Source organism: Gymnoscopelus braueri, assembly GCF_963280865.1.
Source record: "Gymnoscopelus braueri genome assembly, chromosome: 1".
In the NCBI taxonomy this organism is placed as follows: Eukaryota; Metazoa; Chordata; class Actinopteri; order Myctophiformes; family Myctophidae; genus Gymnoscopelus; species Gymnoscopelus braueri.
Window position 1 is genome coordinate 40,443,359 of NC_137603.1, and position 20,310 is coordinate 40,463,668.

Sequence of the window (20,310 nt, forward strand, 5' to 3'; positions counted from 1 at the left end):
AGTGGACCGGTAGCCAGCGGTTCCGGTAGGAGACACAAAGGAGAATCTTTGTGTCTCCTATCGGAACCGCTGCTGGTCATCAAATTATTGGCTTAGGAATGCGACAAAAACAAAAAAAATATCCATGAATTCAAGTCTCCATGGGGTGATTAATCGATAGAAAAACAGTAATTTTGGGGGTGAACTATCCCTTTAACTTGGGAGCGCAAAGTCTGTAGGAAAAATAGCATTGCGCCCTAATCGTGCCACACCACGACTCATTTTAAGACCCCGCGCAAGATCGGCACACGCCGTTGTAGTATCTAGACAACGCGGGCCGCAAAGCAGATACGCGTGGGGAAAATACCATGGGCTAAACAGATAATTTTTTTACAGTGAAGCTTAAGAAAAACACCACAAGAGCATGTATTCTGATAAACATTTTCCCCATTTTATTTTTTAAATATAAAACCTTTCCCAGTTGGACAGGGCTGAAAGAACAGAAATGACCAAAAAAAGCTCAAGAAAATAAAACACTATGGTGAGTGTGCAGTCATTCATACTGTTACATTTGTCTAATAATAAATTAGCCCATGGCCTGTTAGGGGCTGGACTATAGCTGAGGAATACTTAACTCAAATCTGGAGCACTACAATGGCCCTGCCCTACAGCGACCATTATATAGGCAATGACCAAAGAATAACGGAATTAACGCAACCCTTCAACTCTATAATTAGAACCCACTGGAATTTGAGATATCTTTCCGTCAAACCTGTAAAACAGGAGTGGACAATGGTGCCAAAACACCACAGAAGTGAACAAAGAACCGCTATCGGGACCAGAGTTCTTTTGACTACGACCAACCACAACAGTTTTTATTCAAAGATTAAAAGGAACTTAATTAAAAGAGAATGATGCACGTGACTCAACCTGGCCCAACAAAGCACTGGTCCCATGTTAGCCCATTAAAACAAAACCTGACTCAACATAATAATTAGAACTCTCCACAAATGCTTATCGGTATGGTCTGGGATACAGTTTGCTCACTCACTCACTCACTCGCTCACGCCACTTTACAATAATTTTCATGTTTGTGCCTGCACCACCTAGAAAACAAGACACACACACACACACACACACACACACACACACGCACACACACACACGCACACACACCTAAAGCAGACTGTGCAAAAACTCTTTGGTAATAATGAGTTTAAGAAAAAAGAACATGGGAAAAGAAAGCTAAAAATAAACAAAACAAAACAAAATGCTATCCAATGACTGAGATGGTTATACAATCTTTCTAATATACATATTCCAACAGTCAGAGAGCAGAGAATGGAGCCTGCAAATTCAATAAATTAGACAGCGGAAGATGAATTGCAGATATTAAATCCAGCAGTTGGGTTCACAGAAATTAATCATAAATGAAAGTACAAATCCAGGAGGAACGATAACAGTGTTATTCTGTATTATTAAAACCTAAAAAAACAAAACAAAAAACATCTCAAATCAAAAGGAATCAAACAAAATGGCCCTCGGTCATAATTAAGATAGCTGTGATTTAAGTCAACTTTTTCATTGATGAAATGTTGTTTATAATCACCCTCTTGTAAACATTCACAATCAAGAGTTCAGTTTTCTTTAGAGCACTGCTGGTCTTAGAATACATCATCATAAGTCTATTTTCTCCACACAAGACAAATGTAATACTTAAGGACCGCATAGGTGTACTTCACTGAGGTACACATTAATAACCCCTGGTATTCCCCATTCCCCATTGTCTTTACAGATAACACACAATGGTCTTTATTACTGGACTGGTTACAGACTTCGGAGGCCTCCAGGCCCCCATTTTTAATCAGGCTCATCCGGAGGAATATTGGTCATCAATATTCCTTCTTTTATTATTAATTAAAAACATACTTATATGCTAGGGTCAGGTTGTTCAAGTTCACTGTTCATCGTGGAGTGTTTTTGTTTTCATATTTTCTTAAAAAAAAGACACATATTTTCAAAATATATCCATGTGAAGTCTTTGATTTCAATAAAAAATAAATTAGGTAGTCAAAAAACACCACTAGAGGAGGGAGAGAGAGAGAGAGAGCCCAGGCCAGGCTCTGTTCTTGACTGTTCACGGCCGGGCTGTTCTCACGCTGTCCTAACCGAGCCATTATTGGGGCTGCTCGACAACCTCCTGAAGCCATGGTCATTCTTCTCGAGCCACAGTTCAGCCAGCTGCTGTGTCGAGCCATGCGACGAGGCTTTGGAGCCTAGGCACATCTTGTATTGCTTGGCCTCCAGGTTGGGGTCACATAGGACCGGATGGTGGACATGCACTATCCCCGTGTCTGTGCTTCTAAACAACTTAATCCCTGACTGGACAAATTTATTAAAGAGGTCCACGTCCTCCAAGCCCCACCCTTGTATGGACGTATCGAAGCCCCCCGCTCGGACCAGGTCGCCCTTGTAGACGCAGACGATGCCGAAGCCGTAGTGCCGCCACAGGCCCGTCTTGGCGGTGAAGACGTAGTGGTTGTCGCTGGGGACCTTACCCGCGTACACCACCTTGGGGTCATACTGGCTGAAGATGATGGGGAAGTACGTCCGATCGCCCAGCGCCGTGTTCCCCCGGCACCGATTGAGGAAGTCGGCCGTGAAGAGCAGATCCACATCACAGTAGAAGAGCAGCGAGTCGTTGGAGAAGTGAGAGGAGCCCACCTCCAGCGCCAGGGCCCTGGAGAAGGAGCCCGACACGGGCTTGATCTCCATCTCGGCGCGCGGGTACTTCATGTGGTACTCCCTCATCAGCTCCACCTGCTTCACCCGCTCCGTGTTGTTGTCCGTGCTGAAGAGCAACACCAGCAGCTTGACGTTCTGGTTGGGGATCAGACACACTCGCTCGAAGTTGGCCATGAAGCGCACAAAGATGTCATAGCGGCCTGACAGAGGCACCAGGATGTTGACTTTCTTCTCCTTGGGCTCCCTCTGGTCCTGGCCCGAGTTGGTCAGCTTGAAGGGCACCAGCATCTTCAGGGAGTTGGAGATGAAGGAAAGCGAGTCAGAGTCCTGGTTGATGCGGCCCGCCAGGGACTGGGCATCCATCTCCTCCTCCTCTCTGAACTGAATCTGGCTGAATGTCTGCTGCAGGTAAGCGTGCCTCCTCACGGGCACTGTCATGGTCTTCCCTTTGTGCTTCTTGTAGAGCAGAAGCAGGTCCAGAACGTACTCGGCCCCATACATGGGGTTGATCCTCCGGTAGCCGTACTGGATCTCTTTGAAGTCGATAACGCGGCCCCGCGTCTTGGCGTTGGCGTTGATCATCTCCATCACCTGCATTATGATGTCGTCCAGGGCCTGCCTCTGGGAGGAGTCCATGCCGCGGCGGGGTGGCTGCCCGTCAGATGAGGAGAAAAGGTACTTTCCCGTCAGAAACTCCCACTCGAGGACTTCCTCTCTCTGCCGCGGGTGGAAGCGCATAAAGGACGGCGGCATGCCCAGCTGGAGGTCCTCGCGGCTGGGCTCCGCTGCCCCATAGCGGCCCATCTGGACGATCTCGCGGTGGAGCTGGATGGTGCGGTGGCGTAGTTCGGCAATCTTGCGGCTCAGCATGTAGCTGTGCAGGCGGTACTGGTAGGGAGGGTTCTTGTTGGGGTGAAGGGTGATGGCGCGGTGGATCTTGCTGTTGTGCAGATCTCGGATGTACCCCTTCTTGTTTGGCTCATAGTTCTCATAGAACAGCTGCTGCATCTGTGGACAGAGAGGGAGAGAAGAGAGGGGGGGGAGAGGACAGGATTAGTAGGAGATAAACCATGCACATTTTATGTCAAGGACTGATGACTACAGTACACTATGTTCATTGTTAAACATGAATCCACCTGTGACCATGAAAGTACACTGGTAGATGCTTCAACCCAGGGATGCAGAAACCTTTTCAGCAATGACCCAGAAATATGAATCCAACCCATTGTAGTATGTATTCATGATAAGTAATTGTGTGGTTGCTGACAATAGCATGTTTTTTCAAGCCAAACACAACTCCTCCTACTATTCATATTTATTAATACATACTGTAAGAGTTTGTTTGTGTGTATTGTATGAGTTTAAACTCATCAACTTCCCTTTAAAAACATAAACATTCTCAATGCAGTTTAAAAACAAACATGTGACTAAAACTCTATTACTTGGCTCATGTTATTGCATTGCCATTCTAAATCTGTACACAATTCTGCATCGCGATCCAAGGTCGGGTCCCAACCCACAGTTTGTGCACCATTGCCTTCACCATTGTATATTGACCCAACAACTCTTGTCTGAGTGCAAACACCAATATGGCTTTTGTGTATAAGCAAGTGTGCGCCAAGATACTGTGTTTAATATAATTCAACTAAGGCAAAGTACAAATTATGGGAGGGCTCAAGGAGTGCACTTAGTAACTGCTCCAGTACTGACGAGAGACTCGCTTCATTGAGTGAGTGAGTGTTTACTGCGGACCTGTTGAAGCTTTATAAACCTAATGTTCCCCAAATCACAGGAGGCCGAATGTGTAAACAGTGGGACAGCTGCTTAGGCCCCTGCTGGCAGCGGCTCAACCATGGTCAAGAAGGCAGGGTCTGTGTTGTTGCCTCCTAATGAAGGGAGCATCAGAAAGCCAGAGGTTCTATTTACGAACGACGGCAGCCCCCAGAAAGCCCAATTTGAGAGGACGGCTCTGGAATGCAGCCACAAGCCCCCTCCCCGGGGGAAAGGCGATACATAGAATTAGACAGGACAGGCACAGAGGCTAGGCCTGAAAGCTGTGGAAAGTGATACCCAAACCTGAACACGGTCACAAGAACTGCCTGAGTAACTCTCTTTGCTTTTCCACGGCTCTGCCCTGCGTTCCTCTGCAACTAGGAGCGGGCATGCTGCCAACCAAAACAGGCCGCAGTCTGTCATCAATGGAAGTCTTGAGCAAACCTGTGCTGGGGAGTGTGAGGGGGTCAGCCATTACATCAGAAGCCAGAGCACTGCATGCATGGCCGTTTTAACGGGAATTTGTGTAGTGTGTTCCGGCCTGCCCATATCAAACATGTATTGGGTGGTAGTATGTGTAGTGTGTTCCGGCCTGCCCATATCAAACATGTATTGGGTAGTAGTATGCCGCATGGTTTTGCACAGAGAGAGCGAACCTTGCCATGTGTGTGGCACGTCAGAGGCACCCAGCAAATGTTCCCTCCAAGTCAGTTCCGTCGATATTCCTTCTCTTTATCTGCACTAACAGGAAGCGTTTCGAGAGAAAAATGTCTATCTAATTTCTCAGAAGTGTGACAGGTTTTGTTCAGATGGGATGTGGGTAGATGAGAGGGCGGGGTTGGAGGGTTTTGGGAGAGCTACTTAAGCCTGTTCAGAGGCAGGCCAGGTCACAGGCTGCATCCAGCTGGGAGACAACAGCAGCCGTCAGGCTTTGGCCAGTCAGTCAGGATGTTTATGCCTCTCTCTCCCATGGCTCCCATCGTCATTAGCACCCCCTAATTATCTGACCTCTACTTCTTTTGAGCCACTGCAACTTATGACTCATTACCACGATTTTTCACAGTCATTAGCCCCACCACGCTGCTGCCCGCTGCACTTTCATCTAATCGGCTGCAATGGCTTGTTAACAAAAAGGAGAGACACAGATAAATCAGAAGTTATTGCCGGGAATTGAAGCCTTGTGCGGGCTCACTTCAAACAGCCCTATTATGTGGATTGCTTGGGGGATTGCTGCTGCTGATAAGCAGCATTCATAGATCTGAGGTCCCAACACTCTTATGTGTCCCACCCAGCATTTTCCCCAGGACTTCACCACCAACTTTTACTACAGTGTTGCAAAATAGTGTAGCGAAGGTGATGTAGGTGATTACTGAATCTATGCGAATTTAACATAAGGCCGGGAGTTCTGACATTGGAGACCTAATTCAGAATCAGTAGTAGAGTATATTATGACTAAATCAACCATGTCCATCTTATCTCGCCACAGCACTATTACATTATCCCATAGCCTCAAGTGAATCAACACACACCCACACACACAATATCAAAACAAAGTAAAGCTAACAGTATTATCAACTGACAACACAGCCGATTGCAAACACACACACACACACACACACACACAAAGTAAAGCTAACAATATTATCAACCGACAACACAGTCAATTACAGAGGACAAAGCTATCTCAGAGAAGGTAGATGATTGCCAACCCACTGAACGTGAAGTGATACCATTATCCTGTAGCACGCCAAGGCCTAAACAAACACATTACTACAGGCCAGAGGCTCGCAAATGCACTGAAATAGACTAGCTAACACAAAGAAGCCCTCTCTGTGCAGGGATGACTCTTCGGCCTGGCTCTCTTCAGAAGAAACTCATTGGAAGCCTCGTTAAATCAACGAAAATAAAGATACAGCACAGCCAAATATAACAACAGGCGCTGACTCAATTGACCATTTAATGGATATTGAAGATGACGAGTTGCCTGCAATTACCGTTAAGCATGAGACAGCATGTGATTGACTGATATGTGGTGAGTCTTTCAGATATTCGAACGTGTGAATGGAGATGGAATGCCACTTGTCTGATGCAACAGATACATGGCAATATGGTGCTGCTTTGAATAATTAATGTGAAGATGAAGAATAAAGGCCTGGGCAAAGAACCAAGGTACAGATTGGAACACGTTAGGAGTGTGGTACGTGTGTTCATTTGAAATGGCTCAGGGTAGTCTGACATGATGCAGCCTGAATCCTGCTCTTTATACAGTATATGACACATTCATTAGCAATTGTAGGCAGTGGCACACAGGCTCCATGGGAAAGAAGCATGTATTTCATCATTAGACTTCATTAAGCTCAGACCTTTTAGTGTCAAAAGATGAAAGTAACAGGCGCATGGTTCGAGTTGATAAACCAGCTATTTGAGTTTTATTGGCCTAATGCGATTTATGATTACTGTAGGGAGGTGATTACTGAATCTATGGGAGGGTGTGTGTGTGTGTGTGTGTGTGTGTGTGTGTGTGTGTGTGTGTGTGTGTGTGTGTGTGTGTGTGTGTGTGTGTGTGTGTGTGTGTGTGTGTGTGTGTGTGTGTGTGTGTGTACGCATGTGCCCTTTGTGCATTCAGAGTGTGTGAAGAGTGGGTGTGTAAAGGCCATTTATTGAAATAAGAACTGTAACATTAAATTACGGTCCGACTCCGGTGATATAAACGCTTCCCGCTGTCGAGTCAGCATGTGTACCCTGCTGCAAAGCTTGGTCCCAGCAAGCTGAGTGTGTGTATACATGTGTGAAGGGCCAAGTAAAATCAGACTGACTGGAATGGGCTGTTGCAGTGAGCAGGAGAAGACCAGGAGACAACCGTCATGGTGGGGGCCTTAGACAAGCAGAGTAGCGTAACCTCTGCTTCGGCCGCGTTTAATCTGGAACACAAAACCCGGCGCCTGCTTCTGCATGGTCCATGCAAATCTAATTGGAGCCGCCATTATGTGGCTGTAATTGGCTCTTTTGTAGTGGCGGGTGGTCTGTCCAAACTCATTTCTCTGCCTATGGAACAGCCTCTCACACCTACACCGGTGGGGCTCAGTGCCTGCAGCTTCGTTGTGACAGCAGATGACTTCATCAATATTAGCTATATAGCCTATTCACTGCAGGGGCCACGCAGTAAAATGAGCACTGATTAAATCAATAGCTCTCTGGTTTGTCGGACAGCATAACCTAAGCTTACAGAAGTGGATGATGGATACGCAAGGCTTACTGTATATTATTTAATCAGCGGCAAAGGTGTGCCAGTTCAAATTTACCTGCCCCATAAGCTGCTCACATTTACAGAATACACAATCATCAGTCCTCCCTTTCTCCCATCTTGCACCTGCTTCCAGCCACCAGGCTTAGACACCCATGTCTGGTTTGACAACAAACCTGATGCCACTATGCTACACCATGCCCAAGTGATAAACAAACAAGGAGGATCATATTATGTCCCAATAAAGATGAAAAAAAATCTAGTCTACCTCAAGGGAGTGATTGTGTTTCAGCTGAGTCAGCAGCACAGGAAGTGAGAGGACAGGTCATTTGACTAAAAAACACAAAATACCAACAAAGACTTTGACTTGGGCTAGTTCAGGATATTTGAAAGGCAGCAGGCAGGATATGAGAATAGTCCCAGAACCTGACAGATGCCGAGCCCACAGACTGCTGCAGAACAGAACAATTGTTATCCTATCCGAACTATTGTATACAGACACACAGTAGGTGTATTTTAAAGCTTGTTTTCATAGCGATGATATAAGAGACTACAACACTAATTTGTTTTAACTACTCAACGCAAAAAGAGTAAGTACACTTAAAAAAACATTATGACTGATGTGGTTTTTAAAGTTCCTGTTTTTGGTTTTGTGTATTGTTTCTTTTTATTTGTATCTTATTTCACTTAGTGTCTTGTAAGACCTGTGTCCTTTTTATTTGGGGGGGAAAAAACAAAAACAAACTTGTCATGATACAGTCTTTTCTTAAATTGGGATCTATATATGTTGTGGATATGTATGCAATGAATGCTTCTGTTAAAATCCAATAAACAAACGTAAAAAAAACAAAACAAAAACATTATGCAGTAAGTTAGATATTGGTAAATAATATGTTGACTTGACACACAAAGAGAAGACTGCTGCTTTTTCTAAGACTGCAGGGGTTGGAGGGATCAGGCCTTGTAGTGTAGGGTAGAATTATCTGTGGAAATGCCTCGGCATGCACCGACACGTTACGGACAGTTCTCTGGAACACTGCAAAGCCAGTGGCACTTAACCCACAATAACTTTATCTAAGATTATATCAATCCGCCATGGACCGTTTGAAGTCACAAAGTGCAGACCAAATATCTTGCGATGACATCAAAAACACATCTATAAAATCTAAAAAGGAGGAGGAGGCATGCCAGAGAAACGGGGCTACTGCAGATAGCACAATTCCTATTCGCAGTAAAAGTTACAAGCACAGACAATCACATCCAGGACCAAGTCAGTCACAGTTCATTACTCCACAACCTTGGCCCATCCTTTTTACTTTCAACTGCTGTCGCAGATCCCTTCTCTCACAATTTAAACACAGCCATTTTGTGTCCCTTCAAAGTAACTGGGTTTCTTTCATAATTCATTTTGAGATGGAAAATGTTTGCCTGCCGGCCTGTGTCTGGGTAAATGCCAAAACAGGTGGAGTGAGAGTACTTCACTGAGTCACCCTCTGGGAAGTGAAAGGGAACGTACACACTTAGCATTTCTAGTCCATCACGATGGCTCTCGCCACGTTCCCTTCTATTAATGCAGGTGGCAACACAGAAAAAGCCTGCCAGGCAGCATGGCATGTCCAAAATACTCCACGATTAAATGGGTTTCCGTTATATTGCTTTGACTTCATCTTGTTATCTTGGTCGTAAATAATGAAAAGGGCCTAACAGAGGAAGGAAGGGAACAACAGAAAGTGAATGTAGTGCAGCTGCCAAGCTGGCCTGATAGTCTTATATATATACTGCATACTCAGGCCTGAAGACATATACAGTATACATCTTGATGTGGGCCTTGTCACTCAGCGCTGCCATTGGTGTCGAGCTTCGGCTCTTCCAGTGTCCTGAGAGGACCAGCAAGGCAGGAATGTGAAAAAGCCCCCTTGGTTTGAATCTCCCACTGGGGGCTGGACGGAACTGGGTGACAGAGAGCAGAAAAGGCCCTTTGTTCCCTGCAGCCGTTCCCTCTATCCACCAGTCTTCTTTAGCTAAGGCTCCCAGGGAGAGCTGGGAGATGCACAGGGCTGACAAGCAGGCAGTAACAAAGCAATGAGACATTCCAACACTGCCTTTCATCCAGAAACTAAACTTAATTAATCTGAGCCGCAGTCACTCCCGAATGCAATGATTGTAATTGGAGGGGAATGAACCACCCCCCCCCAGGCAACATTTCAGGGAAACAAGAAAGCCAATCTAGTTTTATTGTCCATACCATTTTGACAGCGCCTGTCTTGTCCCACGCCTCAGAGTTGAGTAAGCAGGACAGAACATGCCTGGTGGCTAGTGACCACATAGCCTTGTCACTGAAGTGTTTCTGTTGTCTCTTCTGTGGCGTCAGCGCTGCCACAGCTGACGCAATTGCACACGCATAGTGGAAGATATGCTAGCTTTTGGTGCGCACCACCAGCCGGTGTGTGTGAATGTTTGTATCATTGACATGTGTCATTGATATACAGAGGGTAAACTTGTTGGATTTCAGATGAGCCTGGTGCATTATGTAATACTGAGGCCAGGCCAGGATGTTGTGTTTGACGTTTCCAATTCATCAAAATGTGGGGAGAATAAACATAAAGCTCTTACAAGATATTTAAATGGTCTTCTTTGCGTTTAAGAATTGTATTTGTCAATACAACTAAATACACACAACATCACACACAGTCCTTCACCAGCTACATTTTGAGCGAAGCTGGGAAGATCTAACCATGTGTGGCAATGGTTTATTTAATATTTGGAAAAGATAACCATTTTAATAATATCCTCCAAAGCCAACGATTGGTTATTAGACTTAAAGTCTTGTTTACTCTGATTTTAAGTCTTATTATTATTGGATATCTATATAAACTTAAGTAAACATGACTTAACGTAACCATTCAAAGAGGCTTTCACAGCACTGTCTGTTATTTGCCAAACACCATGCCACCCAATCTGGATTTGTCATTGGGAATCCAATAAATTCTGCTCCAGGGTCTGGCATTGATTTACTGTTAAAACCCTTTGGCAGTCTGATGAGAGATAAAAGACAGAGAATAGAGTTGCAAAAGCAAAAGAAAGGCCTACTTGATAGTGAGGGTGGGATTTGATTGAGAGGCGAGGACAAAAAAAAGCAAAACAATATTCTTATCTTGTTCCAGAGTTCCTATCGAAAACTTTAAAATACATACAATGGGGGTGTTATCTGGAGAGATAAGCTGCTACAGCAGAGACATTTCTGGCTCAACTTAACTCGAGTTGAGGGCTCCAAGTGCACCCCTACAGACCCAGCACTACCCTCATATCACAACCCCAAATGTAACTTCCTCTGGGTAGACCAGCAGTATGGTAGAGGGACAGCTGATATCATATCCAAACAAACACACTAGGAGGGGATTAAAAGCCACACTAACTGTTCAATAGACCAAAAATAAACAAAGAGCAAATCAGGACACTATTCCCAAAACCACTTGAGAATGAACAATCAACTTATCTTATAATAAATAAGCTCATCATAGATGTACTAGCAGTGTTTCCCCCCCACCCCCCTCTAACTTCCCCTTTTAGGCACATTGTGCCAAATAAATAACTAATAAATAATAAGTTATATGAAGCAACTTTTCATATAGAGCAGGTCTAACCTAGTCTAGGTTTTTAATTAGAGAACAAAAATGTGTATTTATGTCAATTACCTCATTTATGTGCACCCGAGAGCTTCTTTCCTACTCTGCTGAATAACAAAGATACATAAACATAAAGATAAAGACTGGAAATTCCATATCATTGCTGTCGGGCAGAGACCTTGTTTCTCCATACTACAACTTTTTTTCGCCGTACAAAAGTGTTGCATAAAAGTAGCGCAAATAGCCGATTGACACGTTGTGAGCTTGAAGATCGGCTATTTTAGCCTATTTTGAAACATTTTGAAAGTGAAAGTGGTTTAAGTGTGTCTGAGTTGTATAAATATTAAGAGCTTGTGACTTAATAATATACATTATTACATTGGATCCACTGGAACACAGTTTGTTTTTTTCAATTACTGAAAATTACATTAACAGTTTTGGACATACAAGGTTTCTACCAGACAGCAACAACATGTACAGGACAGGTACTGCAGGCCTACCTGATTTTACCAATTTCTACAGACTGAACCAGGAACACAGCCAAGTGCCTGTAAACAGTAGCTACAAACTGTATCACAACAGAAGCAGCCATTTCAAATCACTGATACCCACAATGCAACTTGTCCCATTCCTGCATGAGGGGGCAATTTTCGGCGCCAAACAGGAACTCGTAAAATTAGCAGGGGGCTAATATATCTCCAGAACACTTAATAAGCCAGACCTGGCCACCATCACGACCTGTTGATGAATATCTCATGTGACTAAAATGTTCCATTATCCAATACACAGCGAGCGGTACCAGGGAAGGATTATCCCCGGTATGGCAGTTACTCACAAAGTAAATGGATGAACATCAGCAGTAGTGGAATGCAGGCCGATGGAAACAGATGGTGAATCAAAATGATAAAATAAAATAAAATAAATAAATGGCCTGACAAGGTCTGTTATGCATAACAGAGTCATAACACAGTCTGATTTAACCATTTCAATAAATGCTATTTTTCATCAACGCTATGGATGTGCAGCCAGCTTTCGTATTGTAACGTAATACATGGCGGCGACTCAGACCATCAGTCAAAGCGCACGGCTACTTCAGTACTGTTGGAGTCCAAAAGAAGAAGATGCCACACCACAACCAAGAGGCGTCACCCGAACCCAACGCATGACTAGAACCACTTGCCTCAAATCCTTCCAAAATAATAGAATCAATTATTTATTCTTCCTTTTTCCATGTCAGAATTGATCTAAATGTTGATAGAACCGACTCAAGTCTTAATGTGCAGCTCAACAAAAATATTTTCCTGTGAAAACCGAGTGTGAGGTGACAGAGAGAGTGTGTGTATTCCCAGCAATTGTTTATGAGGGAGCCTTGTTGATCCTGTAGGGTAGATACGACAGCCTGCAAGCTGGAACCGTCACTGTTCTACCCACAAAGAGAAACAGAGAGAGGGAGACAGAGACTTTACTCTTTAGCATGTCCCTCAGGAGGAAAGGAACACACAGGCAGGCTTGCATCACTCTGGGCTCTTTCTGCATGACAGTTGTTCCAGAAACAAGAAATGACACAGTCATACATATCAGCTCACAGCAATAAACCCCTTGAAAAGTACTGTCTGTCAACTACACTGTTTCAGAGACATAGCGAATGTCATTCTTATTAAGCTATACATTATTATGTAATATAATCCTGGCCTGAGCACAGAGTTTCTAATGATCTAATAATTTAACTAGGCTATTGTATCAGACAGAGCGCTGACAACGTCGTCATATGGGGGAGGGGTGGTCTTGGTAAACTCCTACTGTATCCTCATTGGCTGGCCTTTTACCAAGGCCAGCCAATGAGGAAAAAGTGACGACTAGTTGCAGCGTCTCTTTGATGATCAGCCCTGCGAGCTGATAAAAATCAGCATAGAATTCCAAGTCAGCAGGAGACAACCAACTTCTACAGCATAATTGCCTTAAGCCTGATTTACTGTATACTTGGTTGCGTGGTGTAGAGTGCGCCAATGCAACACGTTGTGAGGTTGTAGATCTGCTATTTTGGGCGCACGACACTGGCGTGCAACTTAAGTACAAATAAGGCTAAAGCCAATACATACAGGTATCGTGTATTTGACAAGTGACATTTTGTTCAGTTGAAAATACGTCAGTTTTTGACAAGAGTCAATTGCCAAAATATAAAATAAGCATTGGTGCTGGGATGAAACCACTGGTAGTCTGAAGTCATGACTTGTGGTTCATTCCTACTGTGCAGACTGTCATGGTGAGCCTGGGGCAATGAATTTAAAATAAATTTGCCATTGCAGTCCATTTTCCCAGGAAGGCCATGGCACAAAAACATCACAGACCATACTGCTGAGTAATCAATCAGAGAGGGAACCAAGACGTGTGGAGAATTAATGCATCTGTTATGGTAGATGTAAGAAGATACTGTCTTACCCTTATCAGAAAAATAGCTGCTCAAGGTGAACTGGCACGCATGCAAAGGATTCAGTCAAGACATTAAGATACTATGCAGCAAAAATAAATAAATACAAATTAATGAGCATGTTAAAAGACACGTATTCTGCATGCAAACATGACTGCAATTTGCATCGCCAAAGTACATCTAATCTTGTAGCCTATTTGTGCCCGCAGCGTGTCACATTAATCATGCCACGCTTTCCTTTCAAACGAACTTAACGAACTTCAAGAATCAAACGGGAACTTGAGATGCAAGTGCGCTTTCATCTTGTATTCAAAAACAACATGCCAGAAATATCCACCCATAGAGAAGCCCATAAAGGATCTGAGTGAAGGCTGGGGTCAATGATTCTTACAGCATTCTGCTATGTGTCTGTGTCTTCTTCTACAGCCACAGACAACACCACCCCTGGCATGGGGTGGGCTCATTTGACAGATGTAAAAACATTCATCATTCTACCGAAAACACCGGTGGGAAAAAAAAAGAAAAGAAAAAGCTGTCCAGCTGGTCCGGTGAAAATGGAAACGCAATGGAACAACGCCAGGTCTTTCAAAGGACCTTCAAACACCTCACTTAAATTCTGAGTCCCTATAGGACTGAAGAAGGCTAGTTGTGTTGTAGTAGAGATACAACCAGAGTATTGTGTTGAAGCGGGCAGAAGAGAGCAGCCACAAGATACTCTTCCATGACTGTGACAAACCTGGCGAGGCTCAGGGACGTGCATGTCAGGAGGGTGAGCTGGCCCCGTCTGCCCTCGGCCAGGGCAGCCTGGCAAGGGAACAAAGGGATGCTGCCTCCTCCTTCTCTCTCCTCTCTGTTCATCCTTCACCCTCCCTCTAAAAATACCCAGCAGGACATTGGCGCACAGTGAAATCCCGAGTGTTTCAGAGTTAAATGAACACACCGGATTTGGACTCAATAGTGGAGGGACAAGAGGTTAAGAGGTTGTACATTTATTACAGTTGAATGCAGTTCACAAGGACTGTGGGACATTTTGCTAACTTTTCTTTCTCCAATATCTGTAAATCTGTAATACCACAGGCGACACAAACAATTCAAACAATTGAAAACAATTAATTATAGGTCCACAGCAAATAGAAAATGTCTATACACATTTCCCAATACACCATGAATGGCCTTCAGCCTTTTCTATGAACACATAAATCAGACCTTAAAAAAACACTCCAGGCATGAGTACACAAAGCATTTGCTTTGTGTATATATCACACACACACACGCCACACAATGTTTTGCATAAGAGCGGATGACAAGGGAAAAGTCAACATAACACAATCAAAGAGTCATGCATCAATGGCATGCACTCACATAATCTCAAACAGTGTGCACTCGATCAACATGACATGAAGGAGGACTGGTGTGATCTACTGTAAATATCAAATTAGGATTGAAGTTTGATCAGGTGCGATACGAATTCGACCTGCATGTCAAGGCCTCACCTCCAGCCCAGAGCAATCAATCAGCATCACAACTAGAAGGTAAAGGTAGTGGTTGACATCTACTTCATTACCGCCTGCCTGCGCGCACAGGAGGGTGGATTCCATGCCATGATAAAATACTCCCCGACATCAAGGCGAAGACCTCAATTAAAACCCTCCGTAAAAAACGAAGGGCAAGACTAGCCGATATTGGTCGAGTTTTTTGTTTTTTATATTGTCGATGGTAATTATAGTTCTGTGGCGGGCAGAAACATACTTGTGGAGTCCCGGTGGTCCATGGAGCTAGCATTTAGCGAGTGCCGCCCAAGGAAGCCGGAGGAAGAACAGGAACTGGGATGTGGGCGTAGGAAAGCGCAGAGACGAACGTTTATACACAAACGCCAATGACTGAAAGTGAATATGTTTAAGTAAGGCTATAATCTTCGCCTAAGTCTCAGCCCTAAACAACTCCCCCCATTCTGAAGCCACTCTCTCTTTGAAGTCCAATGTTTCAACTTGGCAATGTTTACAGGTTTTATAATAGTGTGTAAACTCGGTGAGGAGGGGCACAAAACGGCACCAATAAAAGGACCAAGACCAGGGCCCCCATGTGACAAGCAGGGGCCACAGCAGAGATTCTCCAGCTGGACCCCACCAATCAACCAACAAAAAGCTAATTCTGCCTGGGGCCCCCTGGGGGCTGGACAACCACGAGAAAAGAGAAGACACAGGAACACATCTGATAAATACAGATGCAATCTGTGATATGGGCCTGGCCCTAGGCTATACTATGCTTACATCTGTTTTACTAAATGTTTACAAAACTTCCATGCCTAAATAAAGGGTCCATGAAGATAAAATTACACTCATCACATGAATTACCTTACCACCCTTACTACTCAGTGCCTGCCTTCCTAAAATATTTCCATCTTAGTTGACACCTCTGCAGCTCTGCTGAGTCAGTGCTGATGCACTTCCAACTCCAAAAGTCTCTTGTTTACTGAGAGGTAATGGTGCCCTGTGTGGGCAGCTCCACAGTCTGAGGCAGAGGCTACACTTCACTACGCCTAAATACGGAGTCCCCCGGAGCTTTATTCAGGGCAGCGCCTTCAACACCCTTAAACTTTCATATCTCAATGGCTCAAGCATGTCAGCCCAACCACCGAGGGACACCCCTAGTTCCTGGAGCATGAAGCCTTGTCTTAGCAAACACCACTCCTAGGTCTCTTGCCATGTGAACCTTTCTGGATCTGTGCAGAGTACGGATGGAACGGTTCAAGTAAAAAAATAAATAAGGAAAAATGTATGTGTATGGTTCGCTAGTCACGGTTTAGGGTATGTATAGTCTGTTTCAATACTAGTTATTGGGGGGCGGGAGCTTCGCGCCAATAACCCAGTGAAATTTCTCAGTTGATACGGATGAAGTGTTGAGTGCCGCTTTCATGGTCTTGGAAATGACAAGTGGACAAAACAAAGTAGTTAGATGGATCTGCCAGCATCGCTTGGGTCTGTTGTATAGGAATTTTACGGTGTTAATGTTACCTATGACAATGACGGGAAAAAAAGGAGTGCATAAAACAGCAACTGTTTGCAAACACGTATGCCTTAAATGATAGCGGAAATACTTTCAATATTATTCAATATTGGTTAAATCTCATGTACAGGCACACACACACACACACAAGTACAATTATTTGGTTTTGTTTCCTTGACATTATAGCAACAAGACAAATTAAAAACAACAATACAGTAGTAATAATGGCAAAAATAACTAAATATATACAGTACAATAATAAAAATAGCACAATTCTGCGAGATGCCTTTGTTAGGTGCTGTGTGCATGGGTCCTACTTCTAAATATTATGCAATGTATACTGTATGTACTGTATATACTATATGTGCATGTACATCTGTGTGTCTCTATATAATTGTTGTTTATAAGTACAATTATAAATACAATGTGTCAGTTGTTTGTGTGTGTGGGGTGTGTTTAATGTGTGATTGTGTGTGTTGCACAGCTGCCTCAGCGTGTGTGTAATATGATGACCCATTTATGAAGACATCATCCCAGTGTGTCCGTTGACAGCGCAGGGAGTAGAGAGTAACTACTTCTCCCCTCAGCATTTAAACAGCCTTTCCATGCATATTCTGAAAGGGCAAAATGCCCCTGAGTATGTATGTGTGCTGTTCCGGCAACACACACCAAGATTCACAGTGAACAGCCACATGCAATGAATGGGACTGCCTCTACAAACGGCAATACCGGGAGCCAAGCAATTGGCCCGCGCCGAATGGGCACTGCACTAGCATGATTGAAGTACGTAAGCCGTTATATAATATCCCCTCTCACACACGACTAAGAACTGTCAAAAAATTAATACATTCAGACGGATGGACCTCTACAGGGATACTAAAGATTACCTACTGTAACAGTGACTGCACAATACATCACTTCGAAGTGGGAGATAAAAAGCTGTTTTGCAGACACGCCCCCTTTATGAGAGGCACACAACTGAGCATCTCTCTTGACAGAACATTGGAAACTGGAGCGGGGCAACCGCATAATCTTGTCACCACAGAGACAATACAAAGCACATTGTGAATCAATGCGGTCACTGAAACAGCTGGACTGGGGCCTCAGATTGGGTGCTTTGCAGCCAAGAATGCAGTCTCACTAAACCAGGTATCCTGCCTCCCGGGGACAGTTAGGAAGGTGGTGGTAACCTTTTTCCATCGCAGCACAGTCAGCCGCTCATGCATTATGTGGAACAGCAGGCTGCCATCTAATCTTCCCTGATGGACAGGAATGTCAAGAATAAAGATTCAAAGACTGTATTTGTCATTTATGTATGAGCAATTGGTGCAGCATACTCTGCCAGTATTGTCCAACAGATACAGTATAGTACAAAATGTATAAAATATAAAAAGGTAATAAAAAAATAAGTTATAATACAGGTCTATGATACTACTACTAGTAGTAAATCATACATTAGTAAGTAATAAAGTGTAAAAGAAAACCTAATAAGTGTGCCGACTAGCGAGTGACCATAGAGTAAGTATAGTATATAAAAGGACATTGGCGTCTTGACTGACCGAGATAAAACTGGCAGAGGACCTCAGTAACACTTAAACTCTATACTTAGTTGACCAGATTCGCAAGGGCGCTATACTAGGCCCCCTCCTGTTTTCGCTCTACACTAAATATCTTTGCCGGAACTAGCCGATCTACAGGTTTGCAACATGTCGAATTGTGACGCGCGTGAGAGCTTACAGACCTTCTATTTTTGCCAAATGTTAGCCCCAGAAAGAATGCGGATGCTCAGGTTCAACTGGTCACGATTCTCGAATCTCTGCAGACTGTGACAACGCTCATGGGCATAGAGACATCGTATTTGTGTGACATCTGTGTCAATGATCATCTCTCTGCAGAAATTGATACTGAAATCCATGACATCAAGAGATGTGGTAAGCTCCACTGTCTAACCCTAATGACAAGGCAGTCATCATTTTACGACATGAAAGGCAGATACACAAACCCTCATTTTCAGGACTATCTGCACAGAGCCACACAGCCCTGGATCCAAGACTCAAGTCCCTGTCTTACCTGGAATCCTGGAGGAAGCCTTGCATCAGAAAATATGCAGTACAGTGATCTCACTTAAGAGATTCTGGAAATTTAAGTGCAGTATTGTTTTATTGTGAACAACATTTTAATGCAATCATGCTATCTTTTTTTAAACCAAATACAGAATATTTGTGACTTTGCATTACCGGTACTCTTCTTTCCCCCCATGAAAGCGTTTAGAGAGATAGACCTTTATTGATCCTGTGAGGGAAATTCAGTTGTGAATTCAGCACCACAGGAAACACAGGGCAGATACACATAGGGCTAAAGAGATACATCGAAGCTTCAATAACAATAATAATAAGAGGGAGTTAACAAGTAGACTGTACAGTATAGGGATAAGAAATAAGGTACCAAAATCCGATATTTAATCCATTGAAGCCCAGGTGGACAGTTCATCCTCAGCAGACATCAGAGCCATCTCCTCCCATGACAGAGCTATTTGGAGAGCTCTTTACAGAGGAGAGCATCAACAAGCCTTTGTCCAGTATCATATAGCAGGAAATCGAGGTAACATAATACAAGTCGACATACTGTGACTCGTGATATAAACTGAACCGTGACTTGTGTGAACCGGTGCACCCATAGTGACAGAGTTAAGTATACATAAACCGTTGCATCTGAAGCCATAGAGACGAGCCAGAGATAGCAAGCAACCATACGATTTCCAAGCAAATCTGCAAAGTTACTATAGTGTCTTCTTCGGGGGAGTGTTAATGGAGGCATTTTTTGTATTTGTATTTTTTTTTTCTTAATGGGGAAGTTGAGGCATGCACTAAGCGGTCAGCTACTCAGAACCCTAACCACCACCCCCATACCCCACCTAACCCCACCGCTGCAAGCTTGCCCTGGAGGGGGATTCTGGGATTGGGAGGCGGCCGTTTGTAATTACAACCCTGTCACCGCTTGATCCTGCCGACAGCGAGGCTATCCGACCCCCAGGAAGAGGTAGCAACAGCTGCAGGCCCCTGGTTACTGCTCCTGGTCCAGATGTCACCGTTCGCACATGGAGCGGGCCTTGGGAAACAACTGTGGACTCTGGCCTGATGCTTCCTCCCTCTTAATGCTTCTCACACCACCCAGTGTGACAGCTAGCAGCTTGCCCGCTGACACATCACACCCAGAGAGAGAGAGAGAAAGAGAGCGAGGCTGCACGCATGGCCTGCTGCATGTGCAGGGCTACCCTGGTCAGAGTGGTGGTGAAGGATAGTGTGACATTACCATGATACTCAATTTAGCTCATCAGACTAGTATCATCCCATTTCTAGAGAGTTGAGTTTGTCTAAGTTTGTGAGGGAGAAAAGATTTCAGTGGGCTGCTTGTCCTCGGGAAACCACTTAAACGCTGGTGCTGAATACTTGGCCTAATAAGCAAGAAACGCATTTCAAAGATTGGACCACACACAGACACAGGACAAT

The 20,310-nt window shown here is 44.1% G+C and overlaps 1 protein-coding gene across 1 annotated transcript in view; it reads right to left on the bottom strand.

The window, feature by feature from the left end:
* Positions 1–408: 408 nt before the first annotated feature.
* chsy1 (chondroitin sulfate synthase 1) overlaps positions 409–20,310 on the bottom strand; it is a 59,060-nt gene continuing 39,158 nt past the window's right edge. Inside the window, exon 3 of the mRNA XM_080424692.1 lies at positions 409–3,732. Coding sequence (XP_080280818.1) covers positions 2,134–3,732 — 1,599 coding nt within the window. The 3' untranslated portion in view covers positions 409–2,133. The remainder of the gene's footprint in view (positions 3,733–20,310) is intronic.